The sequence below is a fragment of the Scylla paramamosain genome, chromosome 38 (genome assembly GCF_035594125.1).
Source record: "Scylla paramamosain isolate STU-SP2022 chromosome 38, ASM3559412v1, whole genome shotgun sequence".
In the NCBI taxonomy this organism is placed as follows: domain Eukaryota; kingdom Metazoa; phylum Arthropoda; class Malacostraca; order Decapoda; family Portunidae; genus Scylla; species Scylla paramamosain.
The window spans coordinates 5,073,849-5,096,034 of record NC_087188.1 but is presented as its reverse complement, the minus strand read 5'-3'; the positions used below and the strand labels follow the sequence as shown (position 1 = coordinate 5,096,034).

At 38.5% G+C, this 22,186-nt stretch overlaps 1 protein-coding gene across 1 annotated transcript in view; it reads left to right on the top strand.

Moving 5' to 3' along the window:
- The window catches only part of LOC135091598 (glutamate receptor ionotropic, kainate glr-3-like), a 129,970-nt gene that overhangs the window by 35,825 nt on the left and 71,959 nt on the right, over positions 1 to 22,186 (top strand). Inside the window, exon 4 of the mRNA XM_063989353.1 lies at positions 17,557 to 17,715. Within this exon, the coding sequence (XP_063845423.1) occupies positions 17,557 to 17,715 (159 nt within the window). The remainder of the gene's footprint in view (positions 1 to 17,556; positions 17,716 to 22,186) is intronic.

The window sequence follows — 22,186 nt, the reverse complement described above, 5'->3', positions numbered from 1 at the left end:
TTATTATTATTATTATTATTATTATTATTATTAATATCATTATTATTATTATTACTAATATTATTAATATTATTATTATTATTAATATTATTATTATTATTATTATTATTATTATTGCCCTGTTTTTATTATTACTCTGATTTTCTCCTTCTTTTTTTTATATATATATAAGATGGACACTGGCCAAGGACAACAAAAATCCAGTAAAAAAAAAAAAGCCCACTGAAATGCCAGTCCCATAAAAGGATCCAAAGCAGTAGTCAAAAATTGATGAATAAGTGTCTTGAAACCTCTCTCTTGAAGGAATTCAAGTCATAGGAACGTGGAAATACAGAAGCAGGCAGGGAGTTCCAGAGTTTACCAGAGAAAGGGATGAATAATTGAGAATACTGGTTAACTCTTGCATTAGAGAGGTGGACAGAATAGGGGTGAGAGAAAGAAGAAATTCTTGTACAACGAGGCCGCGGGAGGAGGGGAGGCATGCAGTTAGCAAGATCAGAAGAGCAGTTACCATGAAAATAGCGGTAGAAGACAACTAGAGATGCAACAAAGCGGCGGTGAGAGAGACGCTGAAGACAGTCAGTTAGAGGAGAGGAGTTGATGAGACGAAAAGCTTTTGATTCCACCCTGTCTAGAAGACCTGTATGAGTGGAACCCCCCAGACATCTGAAGCATACTCCATACATGGACGGATAAGGCCCTTGTACAGAGTTAGCAGCTAGGGGTGTGAGAAAAATTGGCGGACACGTCTCATAACACCTAAGTTCATGGAAGCTGTTTTAGCTTGAGATGAGGTGTGAAATTTCCAGTTCATATTATAAGTAAAGGACTGAACAAGGATTTCAGTCTAGAAGAGGGGGACAGTTGAGTGTCATTGAAGAAGAGGGGATGGTTCTCTGGAAGGTTGTGTCAAGTTGATAAATGGAGCAATTGAGTTTTTGAGGCATTGAACTATACCAAGTTTGTTCTACCCCAATCAGAAATTTTAGAAAGATCAGAAGTCAAGCATTCTGTGGTTTCCCTGCGTGAAATGTTTACCTCCTGAAGGGTTGGACGTCTATGAAGAGACGTGGAAAAATACAGGGTGGTATCATCAGCGTAGGAGTGGATAGGACAAGAAGTTTGGTTTTAGAAGATCATTAATGAATAATAAAAATAGGATGGGTGACAGGACAGAACCCTGAGGAACACCACTGTTAATAGATTTAGGAACGGTCAGAAAGGAAACTTGAGATGAAGTTACAGAGAGAAGGATAGAAGCCATAGGAGGGTAGTTTGGAAATCTAAGCTTTGTGACAGACTCTGTCAAAAGCTTTTGATATGTCCAAGGGAACAGCAAAAGTTTCACCAATATCTCTAAAAGAGGATGACCAAGACTCAGTAAAGTCAACAGAAGATCACCAGTAGAGCGGACTTGACGGAACCTACTTATGCTGTAGGTTGGCCTCCTCCGATCACAATCTCATATCTGTATCTTGGCTTATCGCTCCAATCCCTCCTCAGGATCCCCCTAAGCGTACCTCAGGATCCCCCTAAGGATCCTCAGGTACCTCAGGATCCCCCTAAGGTACCTCTGGCGTTTTGCCTCTGCTAGTTGGGGGGACCTGAGGAGGTATTTTGCTGATTTTCCTTGGAATGACTACTGCTTCAGTGTCAGAGACCGGTGTTTGTGTGCTGAGCGCATAACAGAGGTGATAGTGTCTGGCATGAAGGCGTAGATTCCTCACTCTTTTTCTCGTCCTAAACCTTCTAAACATTGGTTTAACACAGCCTGTTCTCGTGCTATACATGAGAGAAAGTTGGCCCACAAAGGGTACTTCAGCCTTCCATCACCAGAATCTCATGCACTTTATATTTATGCCCGGAACCATGCCAAGTCTGTTCTCCAACTAGCCAAACACTCCTTCATTAACATAAATTTTCAAAGCCTTTCAAGATCTAACTCCCATCGTGACTTCTGGCATCTAGCCAAAAATATCTCCAATAATTTTGCTTCTTCTTTCCCTCCTATCCACTCCTATGCTGATGATACCACCCTGCACTTTTCCACGTCTTTTCATAGACGTTTTCATAGATTTTCAAATGCGCCACGTGCTATATATATATATACATATATATATATATATATATATATATATATATATATATATATATATATATATATATATATATATATATATATATGTGTGTGTGTGTGTGTGTGTGTGTGTGTGTGTGTGTGTGTGTGTGTGTGTGTGTGTGTGTGTGTGTGTGTGTGTGTTTGTGTGTAATTATCATGTTATTTGATGCACTTGTTTCACTTGTAATTATATGGATAAATGTGAATGGGTGTAGTTAGCCAAACTCATCTCTTCCTTGGACTTGTATAAGATATAAGATTATTATGGTGATTGCATGTCATGGATGTGATGCATAGTGGAAACTTCAACCTTCAACAAAATTATTTTATTTATTATGCTTATTTACTTTAACAAATAATTAGGCAATGATTAGGATCTACAATTTTATCTATCCCGGTTATTATTATTATTATTATTATTATTATTATTATTATTATTATTATTATTATTATTATTATTGTTACTATTGTTATATGTTATCAGACACACACTTCAGTACCCATTACATGATATATATATATATATATATATATATATATATATATATATATATATATATATATATATATATATATATATATATATATATATATATATATATATATATATATATATATATATATATATATATATATATATATATATATATATATATATATATATATATATATATATATATATATATATATATATATATATATACAGAGAGAGAGAGAGAGAGAGAGAGAGAGAGAGAGAGAGAGAGAGAAATAAAGAGAAACACACACACCAGTACGCATTACATGAGAGAGAGAGAGAGAGAGAAAAAGAGAGAGAGAGAGAGAGAGAGAGAGAGAGAGAGAGAGAGAGAGAGAGAGAGAGAGAGAGAGAGAGAGAGAGAGAGAGAGAGAGAGAGAGAGGGGAAGGCACGCAGCACTCTTATGTAGACAACGTGGTTGGATAAGCTATCAACGACACATTTCTCTCTCTCTCTCTCTCTCTCTCTCTCTCTCTCTCTCTCTCTCTCTCTCTCTCTCTCTCTCTCTCTCTCGCCGTTGAAGTAAGGTGTTATTGTCTTAGTACATGAAATTTAATTTCTGGAGACTTTGTTATCTGGTAAATAATGATGAACTCGTGTATCGCTCACAATAAACATACATAATTTCTAAACATTTACCTCATGCCTCACGTAATTATAAAATGCAACGAGATTTGTATACCTATTTATAAAGAACAAAAAATAACACACGGTCAGGTACTTACACTATGAGAAACGCTTCATAATAAAGTAGCCAATCACTGCTTACCTCTGGGTGACGACTGTGTCGAGTTGCCGGTTACTCTTTTTCTGTCGATTATCTATTTGTTTTATATTGATTTATCCCATATGCTTGCCTATATGCACATGCTTATATTTTTCATGTGTATTGAGTACATACGGCATATTTTGGCAAGAATGGAATTCAAGTAAAATTTCTAATAACGAAAATAAAAATACCGCTTATGTTTACATGCTTTGAAAAACAGTCCAGCAGTGTAAGGGTTAAGTGATATGTGTCTTCCCTGAACTGTTTACTTCCTGAAAGGTTGGACGTCTACGAAAAGACGTGGAAAAGAGCATGGTGGTATCATGTATGGGCGTGGTGTATGGGCGGATAGGACATGAAGTTTGGTATAGAAGATCATTAATGAATAATAGAAAGACAGTGGGTGACAGGCTTGAACACTGGGGAACACCACTGTTAATAGATATAGAATATTGACCGTCTACTTCAGCAGCAATAGAACGGGCAGAAAGGAAACTTGAGACGAAGTTACAGAGAGAAGGATAGAAGCAGTAGGACGATAGTTTGAAAATCAGAGCTTTCTGCCAGACTCTACCAAAAAACATTTGATATGTCTAAGGCAACAGCAAAGGTTTCACCAAAATATCTGAAAGAGGATGACCAAAACTCAGTATTAAAAGCCAGATCACCTGTAGAGCGGTATTAATGGAACCCCTACTGACGATCAGATAGAAGGTTGTGAAGTGAAAGGTTTTTAAAAATCTTCCTGTTGAGGGTAGATTGAAAAATCTACCCTCAACAATTAAAGAAAATTAAAGAAAAGACGGTAATTTGAAGGATTAGAACGGTTACCCTTTTTAGGAACAGGCTGCATATAGGCAAACTTCTAGTAAGAAGGAAAGGTAGATGCTGAGAGACAGAATTGAAAGAGTTTAACTAGGCAAGGTGCAAGCACGGAGGCACAGTTTTGGAGAACAAAAGGAGGGACCCCATCAGGTCAATAAATCTTTCAAGAGTTTAGGCTAGCGAGGGCATATGAGACATCACTGTAAAGGATGTTAATGGGTAGCATGAAGTGGTCAGAGGGTGGAGGAGAAGGAGGAACAAGCCCTGAATCATGCAAGGTTTTAGCAAAGGTTTCAGTGTAGAGTTCAGCTTAGAAATACATGAGATGGCATTGGTGCCATCAGGTTAAAATAAAGGAGGGAAAGATGAAGAAGTAAAATTATTGGATATGTTTTTGGCTAGGTGCCTGAAGTCACGAGGGGAGTTAGATCTTGACACTTTCAAATTAATTAAGATTTTGACACTGTCAATCAATTGCTAGTTTGAGAAGTGGCTTGGCATGAATATGGGCAGAAATATAAAGTGCTAGAGATTGTGGTGATGGAAGGCTCAATTACTTTTTGTGTACCACCTCTCTATCATGTATAGCACGAGAACAGGCTGCGTTAAACCAAGGTTCAGAAGGTATAGGTCGACAGAAAAAGTGAGGAATGTACGTCTCCATTCCAGACACTATCACCTCTAATATGCGCTCAGCACAGAGACGAGTCTCTGACTCGGAAACGGTAGTCATTCACCGAAAAATCAGCATGATAAATTCTGAGGCCCCCCACAATTAGCAGAGGGAATACACCAGAGCCATCTCCACTTTGGGGATCCAGATGTGGGACTGGAGCGATAGAAGATACAGATATGAAATTGAGATCGGAGGAGCCCAATGGAGAAGATAGAGTGAGTGTATAAGTAGAAAGATTAGAGGTTAGGAAAACGTCAAGAATGTTTGTATTCGTAAGTTTTGCGGTAAGTCAAGAAGTTTGTGTTCGTAACTCTTGCGTTAGAGAGGTGGACAGAATAGGGTTGAGAGAAAGAAGAATGTCTTGTGCAGCGAGGACGCGGGAGGAGGGGAGGCATGCAGCTAGCAAGATCAGAAGAGCAGTTAGCATGAAAATAGCGATAGAAGACAGCTAGATATGCAACATTGCGGCGGTGAGAGAGAGGCTGAAGACAGTCAGTTAGAGGAGAGGAGTTGATGAGACGAAAAGCTTTTGATTCCTCCATGTCTAGAAGAGCAGTATGAGTGGAACCCCCCCAGACATGTGAAGCATACTCCATACATGGACGGATAAGGCCCTTGTACAGAGTTAGCAGCTGGGGGGGTGAGAAAAACTGGCGGAGACATCTCTGAACACCTAAGTTTCCAGTTCAGATTATAAGTAAAGGACAGACCGAGGATGTTCAGTGTAGAAGAGGGAGACAGTTGAGTGTCATTGAAGAAGAGGGTATAGTTGTCTGGAAGGTTTTGTCGAGTTGATAGATGAAGGAATTGAATTTTTGAGGCATTGAACAATACCAAGTTAGCTCTGCCCCAATCAGAAATTTTAGAAAAGATCAGAAGTCAAGCGTTCTGTGGCTTCCCTGCGTGAAATGTTTACCTCCTGAAGGGTTGAATGTCTATAAAAAGACGTGGAAAAGTGCAGGGTGGTATCATCAGCGTAGGAGTGGATAGGACAAGAAGTTTGGTTTAGATCATTAATGAATAATAAGAAGAGAGTGGGCGACAGGACAGAACCCTGATGAACACCACTGTCAATAGATTTAGGAGAAGAACAGTGACCGTCTACCACAGCAGCAATAGAACAGTCAAAAAGGAAATTTGAGATGAAGTTACAGAGAGAAGGATAGAAACCGTAGGAGGATTGTTTGGAAATCAAAGCTTTGTGCCAGACTCTATCAAAAGCTTTTGATATGTCCAAGGCAACAGCAAAAGTTTCACCAAAATCTCTAAAAGAGGATGACCAAGACTCAGTAAGGAAAGCCAGAAGATCACCAGTAGAGCGGCCTTGACGGAACCCATACTGGCGATCAGATAGAAGGTTGTGAAGTGATAGATGTTTAAGAATCTTCCTGTTGAGGATAGATTCAAAAACTTTAGATAGGCAGGAAATTAAAGCAATAGAACGGTAGTTTGAGGGATTAGAACGGTCACCCTTTTTAGGAACAGGTTGAATGTAGGCAAATTTCCAGCAAGAAGGAAAGGTAGATGTTGACAGACAAAGCTGAAAGAGTTTGACTAGGCAAGGTGCAAGCACGGAGGCACAGTTTCCGAGAACAATAGGAGGGACCCCATCAGGTCCATAAGCCTTCCGTGGTTTTAGGCCAGCGAGGGCATGGAAAACATAATTGCGAAGAATTTTAATAGGTGGCATGAAGTAGCCAGAGGATGGAGGAGAAGGAGGAACAAGCCCAGAATCGTCCAAGGTAGGGTTTTTAGCAAAGGTTTGAGCAAAGATTTCACCTTTAGAAATAGATATGATAGCTCTGGTACCATCTGGTTAAAATAGTGGAGGGAAAGAGGAAGAAGCAAAGTTATTGGAGATATTTTTGGCTAGATGCCAGAAGTCACGAGGGGAGTTAGATCTTGAAAGGTTTTGACATTTTCTGTTAATGAAAGAGTTTTTGGCTAGTTGGAGAACAGACTTGGCATGGTTCCGGACAAAAATATAAAGTGCATGAGATTCTGGTGATGGAAGGCTTAAGTACCTTTTGTGGGCCACCTCTCTATCATGTATAGCACGAGAACAAGCTGGGTTAAACCAAGGTTTAGAAGGTTTAGGACGAGAAAAAGAGTGAGGAATGTACGCCTCCATGCCAGACACTATCACCTGTATTATGCGCTCAGCACACAAAGACGGGTCTCTGACACGGAAGCAGTACTCATTCCAAGGAAAATACCTCCTCAGGTCCCCCCAACTAGCAGAGGTAAAACGCCAGAGGCACCTTCGCTTAAGGGGATCCTGAGGAGGGATTGGAGCGATAGGACATGATAAAGATATGAGATTGTGATCGGAGGAGCCCAACGGAGATGAAAGGGTGACAGCATAAGCAGAAGGATTAGAAGTCAGGAAAAGGTCAAGAATGTTGGGCGTATCTCCAAGACGGTCAGGAATATGAGTATGGTGTTGCATCAATTGCTCTCGGTCATGGAGGATAGCAAAGTTGTAGGCTAGTTCACCAAGATGGTCAGTGAAGGGAGAGGAAAGCCAAAGCTGGTGGTGAACATTGCAGTCTTCAAGAATGGAGATCTCTGCAAAAGGAAAGAGGTTCAGAATGTTCTCCACTTTGGAAGTTAAGTAGTCAAAGTCTTATAGTCAGAGGAGTTAGGTGAGAGGTATACAGCACATATAAATTTAGTATGAGAGTGACTCTGTAGTCGTAGCTAGATGGTGGAAGACTCGGAAGATTCAAGAGCGTGGGCACGAGAGTAGGTTAAGTCATTGCGCACATAAACGCAGCATCCAGCTTTGGATCGAAAATGAGGATAGAGAATGTAGGAGGGAATAGAAAAGGGGCTACTGTCAGTTGCCTCAGACACCTGAGTTTCAGTGAGGAAAAGAAGATGAGGTTCAGAAGAGGAGAGGTGGTGTTCTACAGATTGAAATTTAGACTGTGAATGTTGCAGAAGTTAATGAAGAAAAAGTTGAGTGGGGTGTCAAGACACTTAGGGTCGTCGACAGAAAGGCAGTCTGACCTGGGGACATTTATTGTCCCCTCCCCAGATGGGGACTCCGAGGCTGTAGTCCCCATATATATATATATATATATATATATATATATATATATATATATATATATATATATATATATATATATATATATATATATAGCTATACTTGTGCAAATAAGACAATCTATCTTTTAAAATCAAATTTAATCAATTATTTGATGAATACTTCCTAAGTAAAAATGTATGCATCACCAACAATGAAAAAAATGTCTATACAGTACATTAAGTCTTAAAACCAGTATTAAAGAAAAGAAAAGCTTGGAAAGGCTTTCGACTAGGTGACCGTTGCCGTTTAGAGAAAAATATAAAACCACCAATATACTACGACTCGCTAAAAATAAGTACTATAAGAAATCCTTCAGTAATAATACTTTGTAACACAATTTTTGTCTTCGACAAGCAAGTGTTATTTATTTTTTCCAACTCTTTTCATTGCAAAACAAGAAAAAATATCCGTTATTTCTGTTACATTTTGCTTTAGTGACGTTTAGAATGATATTTTTTTGCCCTAAAATAACAAAATTTCATCATTTTCTCCATTTCTGAACATAAAAAAAAATGTGGACAGAAATTGAAATGACGCAAAAATTATTTTTAAAATTTCTGAAACATTTTTTTTGGGATTAAAAACGATTATTTTTCTTGATTTGCGTGAATACAACAAATCACATCATCACTGCATACATCATTGCAGTAGCATAGCCTGTCCTCCTTTGCAAAGAAGCTGGAGAAATGTTTGTGCAATTTTCTTTGGTTGGTCACTTGCACATTGTCATAAAGTAAATCCCATTCCTTCACCCTTGAAATCAAAAGCTCATAATTTCGCTTTGTCAAACCAAAATCTTTGATGAGGTCATTGAGGTCTTTGGTTACGGTAGTAAGAATTTCTCCAACTACAACTGTATCTGTGATGTCACAGTCTCCCTCTCTGTTTAGCTCATCTTCTGACTTGCTGCTTTCTTCTGGAGGAGCTGTTAGAGCTCAGCACTGTGTGGCACTGGTGCAGTGGAAGACGGAATGTCTGGATAAAAAACAGCAGGTGCATTTTTCCCAGATCGGCGTTTGGAAGGATCCACCATGCAGAAAAAGTAGTCAGTTAAGTGATCAGTAAACTCACGCCATATTCTAGGAATAGCAAATTTCATGGCTCTGTTTTTTCCCTCTATACTATCCTGTAAGAGAACGACAGAATGAGTTTGTTAAACTTTTTTTTATTTTTTTATTCTTAATTCTTAATTGAATTTTGCTCTTAAAAACTAACAGCTATTTTACCTTTTAGTGTACTCTTACAATGCTCATAAGCAGAATGAGGTGTTCAGGTCTTGTCTTGGTCCCCAACTGCCGGAGCAAAATATGCTTTGAAAGCTTCACATATTTTTCCTTATGCTGTCACAGAGAACTCCTTGTCTTGATGAATTGACCACATATGTAGCAAAATGCATCTGGAAAATGATTGCAGCCTTTTGATGATATTTTATTTCTTGTGATGTGGCTTCTCAAAGTAGAACTGATTTGTGGTGTGCAAGCACTTACTTTTGTATTGTCAAACAGTACTCTAGAATATTTTTATTCTTTCAAGAATGTGTTCCAGAATGTTCTCAGTTTTTTTAGAATATTATTGAACCTAGTTTAGAATATTCTGAATAATTCAAGAATTTTTTTTATACTTCTACATATTTCTACTTTATTCTAGAAAGTTCTAGAATATTCTGGAAATGTTTACATTGAATAGAATGTTTTAAAATGTCCTAGAAACTTCTAAAAGTGTCTGGTAGAGCATTCTGGAAGACTTGAGATTTCTGAAATGTAAGCAAATTCTTCTAAATACGAGAAATTCCGTGCTAGATCTGGCCATTTCAAGATTGATCTTATTAATATTAAAAATCTTTAAAACACTTTATGTTCTTTCTTTCATTGTTTCATTTGCAAAATTTCAAAAAGAATTAGATAAGCAATTAAGATTTTCCAAAGATCTTTACCTGACATGAAAACCAACAGTAACCCATAATATAATGAAATAAGGCAAAAATATAAATTTATTGTTCTAATAACAAAAGAAAAATTTTAGGATCAAAATAACTCTTTTTTCTATTTTGTTTAGATGGAAATAACTGGAAAATTATGGTTCGTGGCCAGGAACAAGACAAAAGTGAAATTTTTTTTGCATAGTGTAATTCACGAGACCTGTGGTAAAAAATAAATAAATAAATAAATAAATAAAAATCTCATTAGGAATATCAGTACCACAGACAAAAATGTCTGGGAATTACCAAAAACTAACTGTAAAATATTTACAGTGACTTACAGAAACGGGAGGCACATTTAATGCGACCATAGCGGATGCAACCCTGACACCAAAAGGTTTAGGCAAGCTCTGGTGAGATACATATAAAAGGGAACGTGAATCACGGGAGACGGGCACACAAGAAACTTACTCGGGAAGACATTGGACTTGATACCATCACGTCAACAACAAGGACTGGCGACGCAAGTCCAATGGAAGGACACCAGCATACACCAGTAAGCTAGGGACTGAGGATAACCAGAACGCACCAGTTGGCCGTCGAACAATGGCATGGTGCACCGAGTTTAGCACACCAAAGTGGGCCTCAGTAGCAAAGGAATAAACTTCACAACGTAGAAAGAATAAAAGTTCGGTGCAAGAAGAGGAGGTTCTGTCTATTAGCTTCTCAAGAGGTATGAGCCAAGACCCTAAGGAGTGACAGCGCCTTCATGACATGCTGCCTTAATATAACGAAGGTGAGTTACCCAAGTCAGTCATCTGTCAAATACAAGTTCCAGGAAACGAGTTTCCTCTACACAAGAGATTCTTCGATCATATAGATGCAGAATGCGGATAAGGGTGAACACCACTGCTGTATAAAAAAAAAAAAAAATAGGGAGTTGGGCACGGAGACCGAACTCGAACAAGCTAAGTAAAATGCGATGGCACCAAGCTGAGTTATATGCTTTCTCCAAATCGAAAAATACTGCGACATGATATTGCTTAATAGCGAATGTCTCACATAGAAGATTCTAGAGATAAAAGAGCATCAGATGTAGACCTCACTTTCTTAAAACCATATTGACAAGTAATTCCCTCTCTCCAAGTACCATATAAGTCTGACATTTACCATCTTTCCCAGCAGCTTACAACTACATAGGTTAAGGAAATTAGACGATAATTTGTTGTTAACTGATCTTTTTCGAGACTTTGGAATGGGGGAATTTACAGCAGCACCCCAAGAAGATAGAAAATCATAATATTCCAAATTAAGTTATAGAGCTCGAGTATAAGGGTAAAATCTTCATTGAACATGTGAAGCAAAAAGGAATATAGGATGTCATCGTGACCTGGGGATGCATCATGGCACTGAGACAAATCCATTTGTAGCTCAAGAAAAAAAAAAAAAAAGGAGGGATAATTAATGCAAACAGATTCCAAGTTTCATCGATAAAGTTCCTTAGATGCAGTTACATCCTTTCTGGAGACGCTAGGAAAGTGCTCACCAAGCAAGTCGGTAACTGTCTTTGTATCTGCTTATGTCCTCCATCACGGGATAAAACAGTTGGAGGAGGTACAGAACACTTCCCAGATATATTCCACACTGTGTTGAAGACTTCGGTAAGTGGAGTGCAAACTGTGATGGATGACATCTGTTGTTGTAAAAGTAACGGTTTAACTATGGAAATGAGTCATGTTCTTAGAGTTTAAAATTTCTAATCCTTTACCCTGGATAAAAAAAGCAAGTAAAGAACTATGGGGGTTGACAGCGCGTTCATCTTATAAAGGACGGCGACCATTGAAATCTCCCAATAAAAGAGAAGGAATAGTATATAAAAGGTTATCAAATTCATTCCTCTCAATAGGAACACTTGGAGGCAGGTAGCACAATGTATAAAAACGATGTATATAAACCTTAACAGCAACAACTTGCAACTGCTAGTGAATCTGTAGGTGGATAAAAGGAATATCTGTGCGAACAAAGATGGCAGTGCCACCATTGTGGCCCTGACCAGGAATTGGAGTGGAGAAAACAGCACGATATCCTGGAAGACTAAAGTGAGTGGAGTCTCCGAGCAATGTCTCTTGCAAACATGCAAACAGGAGAAAACCTAGCGATCAACACCCCCGAGTTCCTCCTAGGAGGCAGGCAAGCCGCGAGAATGCCACAGGAGAATCTTGAATATTACTATTTTGAGGGGATTTTCAGGGAAGCTCCAGAGAAAAGCTTCCCTTTGCCAACCTGACTAGATATCTTATATGGGCAGCAAGGCATATCTAGTCCTACGTTACTTGTAGACAAAAACCTGAGATTGAGTAACTGGTGTGGGGATAGCTACCCGCACACGAGTCTCTGAAACTCCTGAAAAGACTGGAGGAGGAGGATTCTTTGACAAAGGCGGACTGGTATCGCTTTTGGAGGAGCACCTATTGGGAAGATGAGCATGGGAAGATGTCCATTTTCTGATGTGACTTTGATTAATAACGTCTGGCTCACGGTCTTTCTAGGGTGAATGTCCGCCGAGTCTATGGACTCAGCAGACCCCTGGGAACGTCTCTGGTGAAACTGACGAGGAAGCGTGGGATAATTGTTAGTATGTGTCTGTGGAGGCTTAAAGTTATTGGGAATCGTTCGTGGTTGATAATTCATGGGGGCGTGGACTTCGAGAATATGAACTTTTGTACTAGGAGTCTTTGATGTAGCTGGTGAAGATGCAGTGGAGGGCTTTGCTGAAGATGTAGTGGAAGGCTTGGCTGAAAATACAGAGAAGGTAACTCTGTTGCACACGGTAACTAAGGAGCGACATATTCTCAAGAACGGGAGGAAACAATTAATGTTTGCAAAAGGCAGGAAGGTGTTACAACCTTATTGCCTGTAGTAGAGGAAGTCGAACTAGAGTAGAGGGAAGAGGTTTAGGTCTTTGCCCCACCGTCCTTTTGTTTAAATATAAGTTCCCGCTTGATACTACTAAGACTGATGAACTGATCATTAGCCTGCTGAAGAATATCCTGGTCAAGATGGTACCTATTACATTGTTTAGAAAGTAGAGGGTGAGCGTCCCTACAGCAGAAGAATTTGGGTTCTGATTCGCATTCAGGAGTAGGATGTAAATCGAAGACTGAACAGTGACAGCACCAGGATTTGGACAGTAGCATTGACCGAACCAATAGCAACCAATATGATCGATAAATATTTTTTTTTACTGAGAAAGAAAATACCAATTTTAACAAGGTAAAGGAAAAAAGAACTATAGAAAGTGAGCATAATCATGTTATTATCTAATTTTAACTACTCATTGAACATTATCAGGACATAACTGAAGGATGTCATCTTAGAATTCGTACAGGTCCTGGTTGTAAATAGATCCTTTGTAGTAATTGAATGTTAGGTGATGGATCTGAAGGTCCCATCAAAAGGGCAAGGTAGATGGACGACCATCATTGCTTGCGTTAAATCTTTAGCTCTGATCAATACACCTTTACTATATTTGTTGATGTTATTTGTATGCAGGACTAAAATCTCCCTTTCTAGATACTTGGCACCATGAAGTTACCTTGACTTTCCATACAATAAGCTACAAACCAGTAAGGTGTACGAGTATGTTGGGGGCAAGCTTTAGGAGCACATTCCTCAGCACCATCAAACACATTAGAACAATAATCATCATCGCTGTCAACTACATTGCTTGATCGAATGATCACAGCAATTTAGTTGTTCTCTCCAAGACGTAGATAGTTTATTGCCTCAAGAGCAGCTTTAGAAGCAATGTCAGAAGTATATGTCACATAGCACCGATTAGATAGACAATCGCTATCGAATTTCAGACGAATACGGAAAACAGTTCCAAAAGGCTTGAAAACCGAGTGGATAGCACGGTATGACATGAAGGCACAGACATTAATGATAAGAGTGTCCAGACAAGACTCAACAACTGACCTAAGGAGTTTTCCACCATGGGAAACAGCAGCAGCCTCCAGCCTGTACATCACCATTACGGCTAGAGGGTGACGTCTCGAGGGCCTGGTCGACCGTTCCTCGAGGACCAGAGGAATATTTATATTTACCAATCAGGATATTATGAAAAAAAAAAAATAGTTCCAGGGGCTGAGGAAACCGCCTTACATGACAATGAGGGAGGTGAACGCTGGCCGCCGCGAACGGGATGCCTCTTCCCCATGGATAACACTCGTTTTAAAAAGTGGCTCCTCATGATTCGAAAGCTTGTCGTAGGGACACGCAAGCCCTTCCCATCCCCTACTCCCATCACGACAAGGCGGTTCCCACTAGGGGGGGAAGGGCGTGCCAGATGTACGATTCGATGCCTCATTTGCACTCTGCCATCATGGAGTGAGCATCTTCTTGTTGTCCTGATGATAAATCCGATAGATGATAATTCGGCTCATGGTTTCTTGGGACGGTTTGACAACTTAGATACGGTACGACTGGCAGAATTTAGAATTTTTCCGTCACGACAACAACACATTGATGATGAAAATGATTGTGGGATATATAAGGCAAGAAGGGCCAGCTACTAAAATTTGTCTTCTCGAAATGGAAAAGTGTGCCTTTATTCTTCATCTTCAACCTTCTTTATATACACTTCCACCGGTCTATCACTTCTGTTAGTAGTGGAGTGGGATGACGTTGTTTGCTACTTGTTATTGTGTGGTGCACATCTTCTGGCTCCCATGCCTCTTCTCTTTCCGCTATCTTGAGATGCGTGAGTTGGCTAACAGTGGGTGGTGATAGGTTGTATGGGTCACAGTGTGTGTGTGTGTGTGTGTGTGTGTGTGTGTGTGTGTCATGTTTTGTTAACCAGCTTATGTGTTCTCAGCGATTATGCGCTGCGAGATGTACATAAGTCTCAGAATACCTCTGCTCTGGTGTGATGATGTATCGCAAGCCAAAGTTTAGCGTGACGACTGCGTCATATACGAGTACGTAGTCCTGTCCTAATGCATTCATAAATCTACCATCACGATGGGCTCAGATGTGTCAAATATTTGTCATAATTATTAAGTTTGTCGTGATACACTTGCGGCAGTTGTGAGGATGTCTTGATGCTGTCGTGATGTTATGACACATTTTTTTTATCACGAAACACTCATATCACGAAAACGTCATGATGAAGTAACGGTAAAGCTACATTTGGTAGAAAATTCATTGAGTACCAAGTCTCTTCAAAGTTCAGCGTTAAATTCTCGTGATGGCCCAAGAGAACGCTACGACCGTCACGACTCGTGACGTTTTACCATGTTTATGCAGCATTATAACACTAGGACTGCTATTATTAGCGTTGTAGCAATGATTATCGTGACTGTGTACACAGTGCTTTAGGGATTTTAGTGAAAGTTTCCCATCTTGCCTTAGACATATCAAACGTATTTGATAAGAGTCAAGCACAAAGCTTCGATTTCCAAAATACTTTTCTATGGATTCTTTTTCTTTGTAACTTCATCTCAAGTTTCCTTTCTAACCGTTATAGTGCTGGTCTGATAGACGATCACTGTTCTTCTGAGCCTACTAACAATGATATTTCTCATGATTTTGTCCTGTCACCTATTCTCTTCCTATTATTGATCAATGATCTTCTAAGCCAAATTTCTTGTCCTATCCACTACTACACTGATGTCAAGCTGCACTTTTCCACGTCTTTTCCTGTATGTTCAATCATACATAAAATAAACAACTTAAGATTGTTCAAACCTTCAAAAACTCAATTCCTCCAACTATCAACTCGACACAACTTTCTTGATAACTATCCCCTCTTCTTCAGTGACACTTAACTGTCGCATTCTTCTACACTGAACATCTTTGGTCTCTCTGGAAATTGAAAACTTGAAACTGGAAACTTTACATCCCATCTCTAGCTGAAACGGCTTCTATAAAGTTAGGCGTTCCGAGTTGTTTCCGTCAATTTATTTATTTATCTATTTATTTATTTATTTATCTATTATTATTATTATTATTATTATTATTATTATTATTATTATTATTATTATTGTTGTTATTATTATTATTATTATTATTATTATTATTATTATTATTATTATTATTATTTATTTATTTATTTATTTATTTATTTTTTTTTTTTTTTTTGCTCATCTCGCTCCTCCCACTCAGGTACCAAGTCTGTATAGAGGCGTTATCCTTCCATGTATGCAGTACACTTCACATATATGGAGGGATTGAACTTGCATTGCTCTTCTAGATAGGGTGGAATCAAAAGTACTTCGTCTTATCACCTCCTCTCCTTCCCCTGGCTTCAGCTTATTATTATTATTATTATTATTATTATTATTATTATTATTATTATTATTATTATTATCATTACTACTACTACTACTACTACTACTACTACTATTACTACTACTACTAGTATTATGATAGTAATATAACAAGATTTCACTTCTGTCTTTTCCTTGGTCATAAGCCATAATTTTCGTATTATTTCCATCTGAAGAAATTATATATATAAAAAAAAAAGATAATAAAACCTTTGCTTTTGTGATTAGAACAATGAATTTACATTTTTTGCCTTATTTTATTTAGTATGGGTTAACTATTGGTTTTTATGTCAGGTAAGACCTTTGCAAAATCTAAATTGTTTATCTAATTTCTTTTGAAATGTTGTAAATATGTTTAAAAAATGAAAGAAAGAATATAAAGTGTTCAAAAAAAAATTAATAAGATCATTCTTGAACTCAACAGATGTAGCAAGAAATTTCTCATATTTAGAAGAATTTACTTACAATTCAGAAATCTTATTAAATCTTCGAAAATGTGCTACCAGACACTTTTAGATGTTTCTAGAACATTTTAGAACATTCTATTCAATATAAACATTTCCAGAATATTCTAGAACTTTCTAGAATACAGTAGAAATATGTAGAAGAATCAAGAATTTTCTAGAATGATTCAGAATATTCTAAAATAGGTAAAAAAAAAAATTCTAGAAAGACTGAGAATATTCTGGAACACATCCTAGAAAGACTAAGAAATTGTAGTGTACTGGTTGACGATATCAAAGTTGGGGCTTGTAGCTCACCAATCAGTTCTGCTTCGGCTGTCTGAGAAGACACATCACAACAGGTGAAATGACATCAAGAGGCATCAGTCATTCTCCAGATGCATTGTGCCACATATATAGTCAATACATCAAGAGAAGAGCAAAAAAAAGTTTTCTGTGAGAGCATCTGAAAAAAAAAGTGAAATTTAGCTGTTTTGGAGCAATAAATAATTCTGAAAGCCACAAAGGCAAAGTTTGGCAGAAATAATGGACATTTTATATTGTTTTGCAATGACAAGAGTTGGAAAATAACACTTACTTGTCAAAGATAAATATCGCGTTACATAGTGTTATTATTATTATTATTATTATTATTATTATTATTATTATTATTATTGTTATTATTATTATTATTATTATTATTATTATTATTGTTATTATTATTATTCCTGTTATATATTTTTTTTTTGTTATTATACAATCCAAAACATCATTAATATATTTTACATTATATTTTTATTATATTTTGTAAAGCCTGCATAATCGAAGCAACAACTGATATATAAAAACTCCTTCCTTTTCATAGGAGGCAGATCTTGGTGGAACATTGTTCTCCGTCATGTGGAGGAGATCGGCCGTTGTTGACTTCACCTTTCCCCTCTACATTGATCAAACCAACGTGTTTTATACTCTCCCTAAGGTCACATCGGATATGCTTGGGTTTATTAAGCCGTACACGCTGCAGGTGAGTAAATACTACAATATTTGAAATACACGCTCGCGACTGCCATGTGTTGGTCTGACGGCTTCTTATTTTATTATGTTACTAACTTCCTAACTTCCATCTACGCGCAAGACGACCCTGCGAAAGAGCGTTTGCTTTATAAAAATTCATTTATCGCAGGGCTATAATTGCCGACTGCCGAGAAAAATATCCTTAAAATGGTTTTGTACCCACAGAACACATAAAACTTTGAGATGAGTAACTGGAGTAAGGTCTACTGAATTTGAGTAAACCTCATCTGGTGAAAGTAAGGGACCGTTGTAGGAAAATAACCATTCTTGAAGTCTCCATTCTTGGAGACTTCAATGTTCACCACCAGCTTTGGCTTTCCTCTCCCTTCACTGACCATACTGGTGAACTAGCCTTCCACTTTGCTATCCTCCATGACCTAGAGCAATTGGTGCAACACCCTACTCGTATTCCTGACCGTCTTGGAGATATGCCCAACATTCTTGACCTTTTCCTGACCTCTAATCCTTCTGCTTATGCTGTCACCCTTTCTTCTCCGTTGGGCTCCTCCGATCACAATCTCATATCTTTATCTTGTCCTATCACTCCAATCCCTCCTCAGGATCCCCCTAAGCAAAGGTGCCTCTGTCGTTTTGCCTCCGTTAGTTGGGGGAGCTGAGGAGGTATTTTGCTGATTTTTCCTTGAAATGACTACTGCTACCGTGTCAGAGACCCGTCTTTGTGTGCCAAGCACATAACAGAGGTGATAGTGTCTGGCATGGAGGCGTACATTCCTCACTCTTTTTTCTCCACCTAAACTTTCCAAACCTTGGTTTAACACAGGTGGTTCTCGTGCTATACATGATAGAGAGGTGGCCCACAAAAGACACTTAAGCCTTCCATCACCAGAATTTCATTAACTTTCATATTTCTGCCCGAAACCATGCCAAGTCTGTTCTCCAACTAGCCAAAAACCCTTTCATTAACAGAAAGTGTGAAAATCTCTCAAGATCTAGCCCCCCTTGAGACTTCTGGCATCTAGCCAAAAATATCACCAATAACTTTGCTTCTTCTTCTTTCCCTCCTTTATTTCAACCAGATGGCACCACTGCTATCACATCTATTTCTAAAGCTGAGCTCTTCGCTCAAACCCTTCCTAAAAATTCTACCTTGCACGATTCTGGGGTTGTTTCTCCCTCTCCTCCATCCTCTGACTACTTCATGCTACTTATTAAAATTCTTCGCAGTGATGTTTTCAATGTCCTCGCTGGCCTAAACCTTTGGAAGGCTTATGGACCTGATGGGGTCCCCCTATTGTTCTCCGAAACTGTGCCTCCGTGCTTGCATCTGGCCTAGTCAAATCTTCCTTTCCTTCTTGCTGGAAGTTTGCCTACATTCAGCCTGTTCCTAGAAAAGGTGACCGTTCTAATCCCTCAAACTACCATCCTATTGCTTTAATTTCCTGCCTATCTAAAGTTTTTGGATCTATTCTCAACAGGAATATTCTTAAACATCTATCACTTCACAACCTTCTATCTGATCACCAGTATGGTTTCCGTTAAGGCCGCTCTACTGGTGATCTTCTGGCTTTCCTTACTGAGTCTTGGTCATCCTCTTTTAGAGATTTTGGTGAAACTTTTGTTGCTGCCTTTAATATATCAAAAACCTTTGATAGAGTCTGGCACAAAGCTTTGATTTCCAAACTACCCTCCTACGGCTTCTCTCCTTCTCTCTGTAACTTCATCTCAAGTTTCTTTTCTGACCGTTCTATTGCTGCTGTGGTAGACGGTCACTGTTCTTTTCCTAAATCTATTAACATTGGTGTTTATCAGTGTTCTGTTCTGTCACCCACTCTCTTCTTATTATTAATCAGTGACCTTCTAAACCAAACTTCTTGTCCTATCCACTCCTACGCTGATGATACCACCCTGCACTTTTCCACGTCTTTTAATAGACCTCCAACTCTCTAGGAAGTAGACATTTACCGCAGGGAAGCCACAGAATGCCTGGCTTCTGATCTTTCAAAAATTTATGATTGAGGCAGAGCAAACTTGGTATTGTTCAATGCCTCAAAAACTCAACTCCTCCATCTATCAACTCGACACAACCTTCCAGACAACTATCCCCTCTTCTTCAGTGACACTCATGACTCATCCTCGGTCTGTCATTTACTTATAATCTGAACTGGAAACTTCATATCTCATCTCTAGCTAAACTCTGTACAACGGCCTTATCCGTTCATGTATGGAGTATGTTTCACATGTCTCGGGGGGGTTCCACTCATATCGCTCTTCTGGACAGGGTGGAATCAAAAGCTTTTCGTCTAATCAACTCCTCTCCTCTAACTGACTGTCTTCAGCCTCTCTCTCATCGCCGCAATGTTGTATCTCTAGCTGTCTTCTACCCCTATTTTCATGCTAACTGCTCTTTTGATCTTGCTAACTGCATGCCTCCCCTCCTCCCGCGGCCTCGCTGCACAAAACTTTCCTCTTTCCCTCACTCCTATTCTGTCCAACTCTCTAATGCAAGAGTTAACCAGTATTCTCAATCATTCATCACTTACTCTGATGAACTCTGGAATTCCCTGCCTGCTTATGTATTTCCTATGACTTGAATATGTGGTGGACATTTTTACCATGGTGGTAGACGCTGTCCACCCCAGATCACAACAACAACAATCACAAGAAGAAGAAGTCTAGGACCGACCGCTAGCAGTACACCTTGCCAGCATGGAGTCAACCCTGCAGTTATGCAGTTGCTTAATACTATTTAATTATACGTTTCTGATAGCAAGTCTATATTTTCAAGGTACAAGTTTAGGTATGCGATGCTGCCCAATAGCTTAGCCCAATGAACCCCATTATTATTCCCTCTAACCCATTTCACAAACTAAATCAAACAAATCTAGACTAAACAAAACCTATCTTCACCTAATCTAACTCAACTACTTTGGCATAAGATAGTTTCGTTGATTAATGTTTGGTTAGATTTAGTTGGGTGAGGCCTTGGACCGCACTGCTCCCATTGTAGTAGGTTCAAATGGTCTACCCAGCACTTGGGGATCCGCGCATGCATGAACAGGATGCCAGACGTACGATTCGAGCGAGCCACCTTCACCCTCGTAACGGCCATTATATTCTTACAAAATTTTGAATTAAAGTTTTAAAGTAAAATTTAACAAGATGTAACCGAAATGCTTTGGCACTGTGGTACTACGAGTTGCTGTTCCCCCATTGTCAATTGTGAGTAGCTCATAAACTTCTTAGGAGTCCTCTCCATGATTCATAAAATATCGACACGCTAGGAGTACTCATAATCCGATGGTAAGTTTCCTCCATTATTCATAAGGCTTATGAACTATTCTTAGAAGGTTTATCAGCCGCATCCAGCTTATAACAGATTTATGACCTTTTCTGTATACAGTTCCAGAGTCTGAACCATGGTCTCATTTCCTGGTGGTGTCTAGGTAGGGTGATTGGCAGCTTTTTATACAAATGTCTTCACCTGATCGTTCCTTGGCTGACTTGAGCAATTCATATGAGGCTGCGACATACGTATTTGTATACTGGCGCCTGGTGGCGCAGTGGTTAGCGCACCCAGTCCACAATCGGGAGCTCCGGGGTTCGATTCCTGGATCAGGTCAGATGTCTGGGCGATTTCTTTGCAATGTTGTTCTTCTTCACTCTTCACCAACCTGGTGTTAAGAGTTGTGACCCACTGTTGTGACCCACTACTTTGGGGAGGAGAAACAAATTCTGGAAAGAAAAATAAATGGGGTAACCTGATCATCCTAGGCCTAGTCTACTAGGCGTCCTATGGCAGCCATAGTATAAAATTTTAAGATACTGTCTTAGGTAAGGTTAATGTATACCTAAGATATATAGTATGTATGCTCGCATGTAAGTTAATATGTAACAGGTGGATTTTTTAGCTGTTAGGCTGGAAGATTAATAAAATTATTATTATTATTATTATTATTATTATTATTATTATTATTATTATTATAATTATTATTATTATTATTATTATTATTATTATTGTTATTACCAGTAGTAGTAGTAGTAGTAGTAGTAGTAGTAGTAGTAGTAGTAGTAGTAGTAGTAGTAGTAATAGTAGTAGTAATAGAATTGTTAATAATAATAATAATAATAATAATAATAATAATAATAATAATAATAATGATAATGATAATAATAATAATAATAATAATAATAATAACAATAATAATAATAACAATTCTCTATTATCATTATTATTATTATTATTATTATTATTATTATTATTATTATTATTATTATTATTTTTATTATTATTACAATATGCTGCCCTCCAATCCGTCCGTCTCCCCAAATGTCCGGTGTCTTACTGGAGCAACGATAGTTCTACAGCTGTGCGAGCGAAGCGTGCTTCCTGATCTAGTCTTCGCCGATTTCGTAGGGACCTTTTGTGCATCCTCATAGATACTCACAGACGACCTTCTGGA